The 13,369-nt window shown below is 39.4% G+C and overlaps 1 protein-coding gene across 1 annotated transcript in view; it reads left to right on the top strand.

Moving 5' to 3' along the window:
* stx1b (syntaxin 1B) overlaps window positions 1–2,092 on the top strand; it is a 30,903-nt gene extending 28,811 nt beyond the window's left edge. Inside the window, exons 7-10 of the mRNA XM_028985169.1 lie at window positions 7–80; window positions 176–313; window positions 1,143–1,253; window positions 1,436–2,092. Coding sequence (XP_028841002.1) covers window positions 7–80; window positions 176–313; window positions 1,143–1,253; window positions 1,436–1,516 — 404 coding nt within the window. The 3' untranslated portion in view covers window positions 1,517–2,092. The remainder of the gene's footprint in view (window positions 1–6; window positions 81–175; window positions 314–1,142; window positions 1,254–1,435) is intronic.
* The last annotated feature ends 11,277 nt before the right edge of the window (window positions 2,093–13,369 follow it).

The raw sequence follows: 13,369 nt of genomic DNA, 5'->3' as shown, positions 1-13,369 counted from the left end.
GCACAGCTGGGAGAACAACCACCAATGAGGAGCTGGAAGACATGTTGGAAAGTGGCAAACTTGCCATTTTCACTGATGATGTAATAACTGATATCCTCTGAAACATTATAGCAATGCAACACATATTTTTCGGCAAGTGTTGTATAAACCTTTCCTTTTCTTTGTGGACAATCAGATCAAAATGGACTCCCAGATGACCAAGCAGGCCCTAAATGAGATTGAGACTAGACACACCGAAATTATCAAACTGGAGAACAGCATTCGTGAACTGCATGACATGTTCTTGGACATGGCCATGTTGGTGGAGAGCCAGGTAATAGGGAATATAATATATCAGAACAATCTAACATTATATCAAAGTATCATGGATCTATCTTCCTTTCAGAATTCATAGATGCAATAGAGCATGGAAAAGTGGCTTTCATGTATTTTCCATTAGACATGCAATACAAGCAATTTGTTTATTGGATAAGAGGACGTTGGTTGAATAATGAAAGCATAGACCTGCATAATTTTCCTTTATTCTTCAATCGGACTTCCCCAAATTCCCAATTTCCCCACTTACGTTCACATGACAATAGACCATAGATGTAAAAGCTTTCTGTAATATTGAAAACATAAACAGAATTTATTGAGAAGTGCTTCTGAAAACAGTCTGAAGTGCTTTTAAAATGTGACAAAACATTCTGTGAATGGACACTTTTTTTGCTTTGTTTATATTTAGGAAACAGAATAATGACTTCTGCAGTGCTACTACACAACACGTGCATTGTTCCTTGTACATGAAATTCCTGAGCATTGTGTAATCCATCAGAATGACCTAATTACACAATTGCTTCTGGGGAAGAGGGGAATATGGTGTCTAAATTTAGCACTTGTGCTATAATCTGAGATAGTGAGGCGGAGAAGAAGTTAATCACATCTTCTATCTATGTATCTCATGAATGGCATTTCATTAGATAATGCGAAAAATAAAACATAACAAATGCATGTGATTTCAAAGAATCGTACAATTCTGCAGTATAATAATTAGGTTGCCCACACTTAACATTTTGTTTTGTTTTAAAAATTAGACCAATCCACAGTAAGGAATACAATGATGTGTGATGTGTGGTCACCATGCTGCATTGTACTGCATACAGGGCGAGATGATTGACAGAATCGAGTACAACGTAGAACACTCAGTGGACTATGTGGAGCGGGCAGTGTCTGACACCAAGAAAGCGGTCAAATACCAGAGCCAGGCCCGCAAGGTACACGACACAACCACTCACCTGGCCAAACATATGTACACACGTAGACACAAAAATACACAATATTTTACATGAAATATACATACAAAAACCCCTAATACAAATATACATACAAATGTGCCTCCTTCTTGCATGACATTCCTCTGAAATCCACTATTTCTTGGTCTTGTTTCTCCTTGCAGAAGAAGATCATGATCATTATCTGCTGTGTCATTTTGGGAGTCATCTTGGCATCTAGTATTGGTGGAACCCTCGGCTTCTAGACAACAAAGAACGGCGAACGACAAGATATATAAAAAAGAGAGAAATATATCAAATCCAATACGAGATAAGGAAACCGTTATAAAGGGGTTGGGTGGGGTTGAAAAAACAAAGACAAAAAAACAAAACAAACTGACATTACCTAATAGCTGACTAAATAGATACTGTATACAAAAACGTGGGTACAAACATAATATTTACAATGTACATGTAAATGTATTGAACATAAGAAACAGCACATGGGTTAGCTACCTGTAAAGAAGTACGACATGCATTTTTAATTTACTTTTGTTTCTTTTTTAAACCATTTCTTTGTTTTTTTTTATGTTTGTTTCTTTGTTTGTTTGTTTTTTTTGGGGGGGGGTCTCAAGGACAGTGTCAGAACCTGCTAAATTGTTTATGTTTTATTATTATTATTATTATTATTATTATTATATTTATTTTTTGGACTGTGATCTAGTGTGCTTCAATGTACAAACTGTAGAGGATTGTGAGAACAGTTAAGCTAACTCCATAGGAAAACAAAAAAATCAATAATGTTTCGTTGGGAGGGATTTCAGCCTTTTAGGGACTGCTCACTGGTGATATATATATATATATATATATATATATATATATATATATATATATATATATATATATATATATATTTTTTTATTAAATTGTTAATAACAGTTAATAACCAGCCGTGGAATCTGCTGGTTGGCAGGACAAATCCCGGTGGTTGTTTACTTTATTTGACCAAAGGGAGTTTTTCCTTTTTAAACACACACCCTGTGTAAGAGTTATAGGGCAGTTTTAAATGCCCACCTTGCAAAGACACCAAACACCCCACAGGCCTTGCAGTCAGCCTAAACCCCTCACTGCACATGCCCAGTGGGGACCCCTCGGCCCCGTCACCAACAGCCTCAAGGCAAGGCGCCGCCTCCGGATTCGGGCCTGACCTGACGCTCCATGACAGGAGAGAAAAACACATATCTCGGAGGGGGGGGGGAATCAAACACATGGCAGGCGGGGTGCAACACCGTGCCGACAGGTTGAACTATGCAGATCGGCACGAGCTCTCCCAGGAGCGAAAAAAAAAACTAAACAAAAGGGTTTAGGAGGTGCTTTGGTCAGAGCTGTTGACGCTGTTCTAAAGATTTTTCTAAAGATGAAGAACATGTTAATATAACTAAAAAATGTACTGAAGAAAAACTTAAGGAATTTCAAAAACCTGAGAAAAAAATGTGTTGGCTATCCTGGGTGTAGTCCTACATAGTCTTGCAGAGGTGGATAGTTCTGCTGTGGTCGTGTAGTGTGTGATGTGTCCTGTGACAAATAGTCTTGCCTCAGTTCTTGATCCATTTCACACTTTCCATTTTTTTTTTCATCCATAATACCTCTACTGAGGTTGGGTAATATTAAAGTGATATTTTGAGAATTGTTATAAATATATAACGCTCCTATAAATATTTATTTTCTATTTGAAAATGTAGTAGATCTAAAATGAATATACTGTATAGCCAGCTAAGAAATTATTATTTATGACAGTATATTCAGAGGTGAATGACAGAGCGGAGATTTAAAAAAAATTATAATTATTATTTTACTAATCCTTATAGCTAAAAGGCTTGCTTGACTTCATCCTGGTACTACATTGTTGTTAACAATATTCGAAAAATTGTGTTGTTGAAACATTGAGACATTTTCCCTTTTTTTCCCCTCTGATCAACAGAGGTTATGTTTATAATGAGACGGAATATAAATTGAGGGTTAGGAAGCCGGTTGGAAGGAAGCTGCTGTCGGGGCCTAGATGCTGGTCTGTGCTGCGCTGCCACAGTATGGGATGGTGAAGTAAATGCAGGCGGGAACCGAGTGAGTCAGAGAACCACTCCTGAAATCACACTTAGCCTGCTGGGCACAGTAGAGGCTGGCGAGTGAACTGAGGCATCCCTTTTTCTTTTTTTTTTCCTTTTTTGAGGCCTCAGTGTGATGGTGGCATTGAAAATGAAGGTTTTGAATATTCAGTATGAATTCATTTGAGCAAAAACATCACTGCCAGCAATACCAGTTTCTATTTATTTATTTATTTATTTATTTTTGCTTGAGATTCAATCTTAGATTTGGCCTGTGGCTTGATCATTTAAAATATATATATATTTAAATATATATAATTGTATCATTTTTGTATGCTATGTTGAACCTGTTGAAAGTTAATTGTTGTAATATGTGTTGGATATTGTTAGTTATTTCCAAAACAAGCCAGCACCGTTATTTACAGCTTATACAAGGGCTGAAATTCCTAACCAAAACACAGCTAGATTGCAAAATTATCCAACCCAGTTCTAGTTCTAGATATCAGTAGAACATACCTGAGGAATAATGAATTTACTAACAACCAAATCGTGATTGTACAGAAATGCGTTTCTTTTTCTGGGAGCTCTTTGCAAGCACTTCAGGTTCTAAAAGTTGACCTCAGGCCGTGGTGGTTTTTGCAAATCAGGCATCCCAGTAGCCTGAGCATTGAGCCCAAAAATGGAAGCCCTCCCTGCGAAACAAAACATTTAATATTAGTCAGTGGTAGCATGGTGTAAACCGGTTTGGAGGTATTATGTTCAATACAGTGGTCCACCATGAGGGCACTTGACTGTTGTCCTCAGTCATTTTCCGACAACAGCCTAGCATGTTTTCTTTGAAGCTTCTGTGTATTTAGTGTCCAACCACTTACATGTATGGTTAAAATGGGGTTATATCTATTATATCTATGTCGTTGTAGTTTTTTTTATTTTTTTTTAACCTTTATTTATTGTTTGATTTTTTTATTTTTTTTTTTTTCCAAGGAATATGGCTTGAGAGCCCTTATATGTTAAGGCATGCAAATTTCGGCTTTGTGAGTTTGCATGATGGTTTCTGCTCTCGATCATGTGTGCACTTTACAATCAAAGAAACCACTGTCCCTCACCATCACACGATAGGAACAATTGATCTAGGATAGATACATTTCAGGGGTGGGGTAGGTCGGGAAAGATTCGTTTTATTTTGTTTTCAGGTTAGTTTTTTCTTTTCTTTTCAATCATCAGACGCTGGTGTCCGTCTTATCGCGAACTCATAAGGACATCAGAAGGTTGCCATGGCCCTCCTCAGACAGCTGAGAAAGACCCAGACAATGTCTGTCTGAGAGTGTGTGTGTGTATGCGTGAGAGTGTGTTTATCAAAGTCCTCGGGATGCTGCAGTGGTGCTGTACATTAGCTCCGAGTGCTCCACCCCAAGGATCCTCACCATCGACAGGGGTCACCGGTAACCATTCCAAAAAACATTCCTCTTTTCGTCCCACCCTCCCCATCCTCGCTTGTCGTGTTTCTCTGGTGATACGTGCGTATTCTTTTGTTTTTCAACCTTCTTTTTTAATTTGCGTGAAGGATAAAAACTCTTTATCGTGCGTCTTGAGCTGCGACTGTGACTTGTGAGCTCCGAGGCCTTGTGCGTGACCTCCAAACTCCCATTCCCCCAACAAAAGCGATGTTAGTGTACGTGTGAGCATGAGCATATCCGTGTGTGTGCGCTTGTGTGTGTGCATGTCTGCGATCCAGGCGTGTTGTTGACATCACTCAGCAAGCGAGCAGCAGCAGCAGCAGGTGTCAGAGCTTCCTGGGTCCTGCAGGTCCATGGGTCGCGGCTGTCCAGTTCCAGATTTTGTACCGAAAAATACAAACAAACAATATGACACAATTAAAGCCAAAGCTTCCTTCCCCTCCCCCATGCATCCATTGTCAAAAGTATCAAAGAGCACAATGCTGTTTTCTCAAGTTTACAAGGACAATTACTTTCAAATGAATTAAGAGCCCAAACAAATTGCTATACAGTTAAGTGCATCCCCTCTCCTTTTTCTGAGCAGACCCAAAATAGACCTTTAGGCTGTTTATCTACAATATGTAGATGTTTGAGAAAAGAAAAACGTTCATTACTGATATAATGGTTCATTTACTATTGATTTCCATATTATATGGGCTGGTAAAAAAAAAAGTTATATATACATATACATACATATATTTGTATGTTTATTTATATATACATTCATGTATACCCCCCCCCAATGACTTATCTATGGCATACATAGCTTTCTTTGTGCTGGTAACACATTGGACCATACTGCACCATGGGCGACTTTGGTGAAATTAAGGGGCGCTGAACCCCTATGAACCAAATGTTCTTTTTGCGTGCTGATTTCTTTGGTTTGAAATGTATTAAGAGTACAACAGAAATATACTCAGTGGGAGGAACTGACACTTAGAGAAAGTGTGTGTTGCAGGAGGGACGATTTGATGGCAAAATAAACAGAGCACCAGCTTTGTGAAGGGTTTGTGTTCGTTGGGGTGGCCGAAAAAAGCCTGTCAGTGCAGCAACATTTGAAGAATAAAAAAAAAACATCTTGGAAGGAAGTGGTATCACCTTTTTCTCTCTCAGAGTGGCATTCTGGCAAAATGGGACAACCTTTGCCTTTTGCAACCCAGACACCTCCTGCAGTTTTGGTGAAGGAAGTGCTATGCCTTACATTTTCATAGGTGAGCAGATCACCTAGACTCAGCTAAGGACTATTTCATTGTCCGGCTGCTCCGGCAAGAGCACGTCCCCAAAAACCTCCCATCTGCCTCTGTAGCTGAAGATGGAACTCTGTTGTTTTGCAGCGGCTTGCACTAGAGCGCAATGGGCAACCCCGAAACACAACCCCTTCCATTCGCTTTTGTTTTGAATTCGTTTTTTCCAAATATCCACCATTGTTCACCACAGTATTCCTTTTGTATCAGTGTTAGAATTTGGAGGGGGGGTGGGCAGTGTAGAATGTGTGCTCAGATTTGTAGCTCCAGAACGAGGATTTTAACAGCAGGATTATGTGGCTGAATGGGAGACGTTGCATTCCCTATTAAAAACATGGAAAACCGAAGTAACACACACGAACTGGAAAACTGAACGGTGGAGACTGCAGTGTGGTGATTCATAGTCATGAAGTGCAAGGGACTATATTCCACAAATCAAGGGGGAGTTGTGTTATCAAAATAATACTAGTAATATTGAATATTGAATGCTCGCAATTTTGTCAAATTGAACTGGATCTTTGTGTCTTGTAATTATTGTAAATATTTCAAAGAGAGAAAAAAAATGACTTGCATGTCCATGTATAAATACAACCAAGAAACAGTTCCGGTCAAAGCTCCCAGGCGGTTTAATCGCTGCCATTATCCTTCTGCTCCCCACGACTGCTTGCTTCCGACAGGGTCTTTCACATGCATGTTGTCTGTGTTCAGTAAACCAAAAAATGAAAGAGAGAAATGGAGGCAACCACAGCCATCTATCAGTTTTTTTGTTTTTTTTTACTTTTGTTTGGCTCAGAGGGGGCTTCTTGGCTCTTGTGAACTCTGAGGAAAAAAGTGCTTCCCAGCATTGGCAGTTCAACAAGGCTGTCGGAATATCTCATGTCCACTGAGGTTTCTTGCTTTGCTTTTTTGGTTTCCAGGTATCTAGTTAGCCTACAGTAAGGATGTTCATTTGTTCACCAGATGGCAGTTTGCCCTGAAAGTGTCATCAAAGCTTGCACTGCGAAATGGTTTGTGCTCTTCTGCTGCCTACAAAGAAAAAGGCTATGAATTAAAACTCAGCTCCGTAGCATTAGGATTTTGGTAGAAATGGCCTGTCTTTAAAAAAAAAAAAAAGGGTGTCTGGTACAGCAGCAGAGGGAATCAGAGCACCACAGAGACCTTTTCGTTGTATTTGAGACTGCAGTCTCTGGCAGCCCAAAGAAATCTGGTTGCTTAAAACTAGTGGTGGATTAGATGGGGTGCGTGAAGTAGACAAAATTCACTTTTCTGTGCAATACTTAGACAAAAAAAGGGCTTTCTTAAATGTGAAGAAGCACGCTGATGGACTGTGACCACATCAGAATTACAAAATCAAATACCATCAACAGCATTAGAATTAGCATTAATGAGGATCCAGCATTAATTACTTTTTTTTGCAAACAGTTCTATCAATGGGTCTAAACTGTGAGGCCAAATTGGACAATAAAGGACAGTGAGAAACCGAACAATAGGACTTTTTGGAAGACATGGCGGACGGTTAAACAGCCATGTGGCAACTTTGACTGGAATTGCAACTTGTGTCCCTTCCCCCATGCCCCCTCTTTTTTTTGTGTGTGTGTATGTGTGCGTACTGTATTGTAAAAAAAGAAAATTAAGAAAAAGATCTGTCCCTCTCTCTCCCTCTCTTGTACTACTGTTTGCTGTTCTGTTTAGTTAGTGTGACGTGCCAGTATTCCCCCTCTCCCCACCCCCTCGCTATCTCCGCCCCCCCTTCTCCCAACGCTCTCTCTATCCCTTCTCTCCATGGATCTTTAAGATGACAACTCTATGCAGATGCTGTCTTTTATAAGTGTCAAAAAATTTTAATTTAAAATGAAAATTAAAAAAATTAAAAACCCCAACAGACATAATGAAATGAAAAAAAATAAATAAAGAAAAAGGATTGTTCAGTGTACCCTGGCGCTTTCCTGGTCTTCTCTGCTTTTCTCTCTCCTCTCTTCACGAGTCACATGCATAGTTATAGTAGTATAACATGCAGTGAAATGCATCCTGAACCACCCTGTTTTGACTGTGCATAGTTAAATAAATAATAATTAAATAAAATATAATACAATAAAGGGAGAATAAGGCATATAAAGAAAATGTAGATATTATGTTCAATGAGAACATGAGACACAGACATCCTGGGTAGTGAATATGTATTCTGTTTAAGTGCATCGTGCATAGATTGTGCAATGAACAGTAACAGATTGCAGTAACAGCAGTGGACATTCAGGTGGTCAGGGTGTGAGGTGTGGTGGCATGTCCTTGTTATGGTCTGAGGATAGAAAGTCCTCCAGGGTCTCTCAGTCCTGTCCATGATTCTTCAGAGTCTTTTGCCCATAGATTTGTTCTCATTTACAGGCACGAAAAAGTTTGGGAAGCCCTCTCAGCCTGCATAATTGATTGTACTTTCGTTTCCCAGGGTCATCTGAGTACAGGGGTGTTTTCTGATTTATAGTAAAGAAGTATTTAGTTCAAATGTGAAAAAACTGGCTGTGCAAAACATTTTACTGATTTGAATGCATGTAAATGCTCAATACTGACTATTTGCAAACAACAAATTGGTTGATTTTGCTCGTTAAGATTTGAACTACATAGACAAGTGAGTCCAATCATGAGAAAAAGGTCATTAAAGTGGGCAGTTACAAATTGTGCTTCTCTTTGACTCTCCAAGTAACAGCATGGGATCTTCAAAGCAACTCTGAAAATCTGAAAACAACGATTGTTCAGGTACAAAGGCTACAAAAAGCTCTCAAAAGTTTAAAACTTCAGTTGCTTTTAAACCCAGGCAGCAAATGCAGAGGATTGCGTGAATTGTTACAGACAACCCACAGATCACATCCAAAGACCTACAACAACATCTTTCTGCAGATGGTATCGTTCTACAATTCAGTGCAATTTGCACAAAGAACATCCGTATGGCAGGCTGATGAGGAAGGTCCTTTCTGCACTCATGCCACAAACAGTCTTGTTGCATGCAGTCAGATTAATTCTGGAACAAAGAGCATTGGATTGACGAAACAAAATTTGGTCATTAAAAAATGTGGCAGAAGCAGAATGCCTGCTACCTACTGTCAAATGTGGTGGAGGCTCCATCATGCTATGGGACTGTGTGGCCAGTTAAAGGATTTGGGCCATTGATAAAAGTTGAGGGTCTGGTTTATTCAACCAATCATGTAATGATTGAAAGCTATACATGTTGAGTTTCAGGTTTACTTATTGTAAGCATGAATTTATGTTGTTCTCCACTGGCAGTGTTTATATAATGACAAAAGAAAAAAAAATGAAAAAGTTTTGGCAAATTTATTACAAATAAAAAAAACTGAGAAATCACATGTACATAAGTATTCACAGCCTTTTGCTCAATACTTTGTTGATGCAATTACAGCATCAGTTCTTTTTGAATATGATGCCACAAGCTTGGCACACTTACCCTTGGCCAGTTTGGCCCATTCCTCCCAAGCATCAGTGCACAGCTATTTTAAGATCTCCAGAGATGTTCAATTGGATTCAAGTCTGAGCTCTGGCTGGGCCACTCAAAGACATTCACAGAGTTGTCCTGAAGCCTCTCCTTTGATATCTTGGCTGTGTGCTTAGGGTCGTTGTCGTGCTGAAAGATGAACCGTCTCCACAGTCTGAGATTCAAAAGCGCTCTGGAGCAGGTTTTCATTCAGGATGTCTCTGTACATTGCTGCAGTCATCTTTCCTTCTATCCTCCCAGTTCCTGCAGCTGAAAAATATCCCCACAACATGATGCTGCCACCGCCATGCTTCACTGTAGGGGTGGTATTGGCCTGGTGATAAGCAGTGCCTGCTTTCCTCTTACATTTATGCCATTTGGCAATCGCCCATATCCAGAGCGACTTACAAGGTGCTTTCATGTTTTTTTAACTTTTGGTTCACTAGGACTTCAGTCTTTCAGGGGCCAGTCAAAGGTCCAGTCAACTGTTTTTTTAATTAGCTGGACTCCAATTAAGCTGCAGAAACGGCGCAAGGATGATCAGGGGAACCTGGAGGCAGCTCAGCTCAATTTCGAGTTTCATGGCAAAGGCTGTGAATATGTACTTGTGCTGTCTCAGTGTTTTTATTTTTAATAAATTTGCCAAAATCCAATTTGGAATATTGCTGTAACATAAAATTTGGAAACTTTTCAGATGCACTGTATATAGGGATAATGAGAATGGTGAGACGCTTTACAAGTTATAATAAAACAGCAGCATATTTATTCTTTAAATTAAGTAGTTTTAACATAACACGTTACACAGCTTCTGAGGACCAGAGGGCTTCTAATATCTCAGGTAAGTCCTGAGATATTATATAAATATAAAAGATATTTATACATATATAATATTCTATAGATTTTTTACTTACCTTAATTTATAAATATTAATGCAATTGTTCCCACATCTGTGTTTCTGTTGCATTATTATACCATAGCATTCATATTTCATCACAACTAAATCTGTGTTTCCTACCACCATTTATTCTAGCCTCCAACTCACCTCATACATAATTAATCAATAAGTTACTGGCTAAGAAAGGGTGGAATATTAAAAAATGGACATGCCACTTTACCTTGAGATCATTCCTTTATATGGTGTGAGGAAACAGGTGCAAGCACAGTGTATCAAAATTAGGGCTGCAACAACGAATCGATTGAATCGATAAAAATCGATTACTAAAAGAGTTGGCAACGAATTTCCTAATCGATTCGTTATGTCGCGCGACGTGGAGACGTTTGATTATTTAAAAAAAAACTTTATTTGAGCGCGGAGCGGAGTGAACACACTCGGTCTCTCTCACGCACAGATGCTAGCAGAGTTTGGCGCCTCATGGACAGCGAGGAGCAAAAAAAAACCGAGCGGAGGTAGAGGACAGATACATGGCGGAGGCAGAGAAATCTGCGCGAAAATCTGCAAAAGCGACATGGCACCACGGCAATGATCCTGCACCTGAAACGCAAACATGGAGAGTGTTTGAGGAGGAAGAAGGGAGTTCAGCAGCAGGGTAAGTCACTACAGAATCCTACTTTTGTTCCGTTTTGAAGTGAGGAACGTAATGTCCCTGGTGCTGGTGTTTAACTCGCCGCGGAGGAGGACTAGACGGGGACTTACAGCGCCACCTACAGGTGTGGAGGGGGGATGAAACAGCATTCGGACTGTTCTCTGCGTCTCCGCGTGGACGACTCGCCTATTGTGTCCCTGAGCAAGACACTTAACCCTAAGTTTCTCCAGGGGGACTGTCCCTGTAACTACTGATTGTAAGTCGCTCTGGATAAGGGCGTCTGATAAATGCTGTAAATGTAAATGTTTACCCGCCATCCAGCTTGACAAGCATGATAAGTTAGCGTTAGCGCGTTAATAACAGTAGTAAAGCAGGGGTGCTATAGTTACTTTGCATTAAAAGACTAAAGACATGTTTTTATTCACTAGCCTTTTTTGGACCATTCATTTTTCAATCTGTTGTCATGTATAGCTACACTGCAAAAAAAGCTTTTCTTACCTTGTAATTTTGTCTCGTTTCCAGTCCAAATATCTAAAAAAATCTTAAATCAAGTTTACTAGACAAGAAAAATGGCATGAGAAAATTAAGTGATGCTTAAAACTTCTGTTTGAGATTATATCTCGTTAAGATTAGTTTTCTTACCCCATTGGCAGATCATTTTGCTTGTTTTAAACAATCACTTAATTTTGAGATGTTTTATCAGAAAACAAGCCATCATTTCTTATGCTATTTCATGTGTCTAGTAAATGTATCTTGATTTAAGATTTTGGACTGAAATCAGTACAAAACTACTAAGTTAGAAAAGCATTTTTTGCAGTGTGTGTGTGTGTGTCAGTGTGAGAGTTTGTGAGTGTATGTGTCTGCGAGTGTGTGCATCTGCAGTGTAGTGTAGAGAACAAGTTTTGACATTCAAACAAATCCTGTTAAATTTTCTGATTTGTATTGTTCTTTATTTTTTTATAAATTATTTATCGTTCTGGCAGCTCAGGTGGCACTTTATTTAAAAAAAAAAAAAAGTATATTTGGCAGATGTAAAGCATACATGTGTATGTTTTTTGTGTTAGTCAATTTTTATTTTATTTTATTATTATTATAACAGCTCAAGGAGCAACATGTTTGTGCACTTTCTAAAGATTTTGGTTCTGTTTTTGAATAAAGGGTTGGAAATGAATGCTTTTCTTGTTTTTTTTGTTTTTTTAATCAGATTCTACGATTAATTAATCGACAGATTAATCAATTATTAAAATAATCGTTAGTTGTAGCCCTAATCGCAATCACTTCACTTTCGCTTTCTAATATACAGATACCTGACATCTATAACTTACTAAAACCGAAAAGTATGGCAAGTTGTCATTTGTGACATCTAAAAAAAAGGTGTGCTAAATTCGCAACATTACATTTCAGTACATGGGTCACAGAAATCCATTTTAATTGGAGCCTAAATTAATTTTCCTTATCAAAAACCTGGTGATCAAGATGAGGTTCACAAAGTACTACAGTCACATGGATTATCCTACCACTGCTATGCCGACGACACACAACTCATCTTCTCTTTTCCTCCCTCAGATCTACATGCTGCTTCCAGAATCTCTGCATGCCTAACAGACATCTCATCTTGGAGTGCAGCCCATCACCTCAAACTCAACCCACCAAAACTGAACTAATATTCATTCCAGCAGATTCTTCACCACATCTTGCTATTTACCTGGACAACTCACAGCTCTCTCCTTCTACAACAGCCCGCAACCTTGGAGTAACAATAGACAACCAACTCTCCTTCTCGACTCACATCAGCAATCTTTCCCGCTCATGTAGATTCCTTCTCTACAATATCAGACGAATCCGCCCTTATCTGTCAACACAGGCCACCCAGACCTTAGTCCTTAGTAATCTCATGACTGGACTACTGTAACTCCCTTCTAGCTGGTCTACCACTATGTACCGTCCGACCTCTACAACTCATACAAAATGCAGCAGCGCTACTGATCTTCAACCTTCCCAAATTCTTACATTTTACAGCATTCATCAGACGCCCTTATCCAGAGCGACTTACAATCAGTAGTTACAGGGACAGTCCCCCTGGAGTACTTAGGGTTAAGTGTCTTGCTCAGGGACACAATGGTAGTAAGTTGGCTTTGAAACTGGGTCTTCTGGTTCATAGGTGAATGTGTGGGTTCATAGGTGGTGTGGGCAAAATTCTCCCACACCACCCCTCTGCTACGTTCCCTCCACTGGCTCCCAGTAGCTGCACG

The sequence above is a fragment of the Denticeps clupeoides genome, chromosome 7 (assembly GCF_900700375.1).
Source record: "Denticeps clupeoides chromosome 7, fDenClu1.1, whole genome shotgun sequence".
Classification (NCBI taxonomy): domain Eukaryota; kingdom Metazoa; phylum Chordata; class Actinopteri; order Clupeiformes; family Denticipitidae; genus Denticeps; species Denticeps clupeoides.
This window is presented reverse-complemented; position numbering and strand designations above follow the sequence as displayed.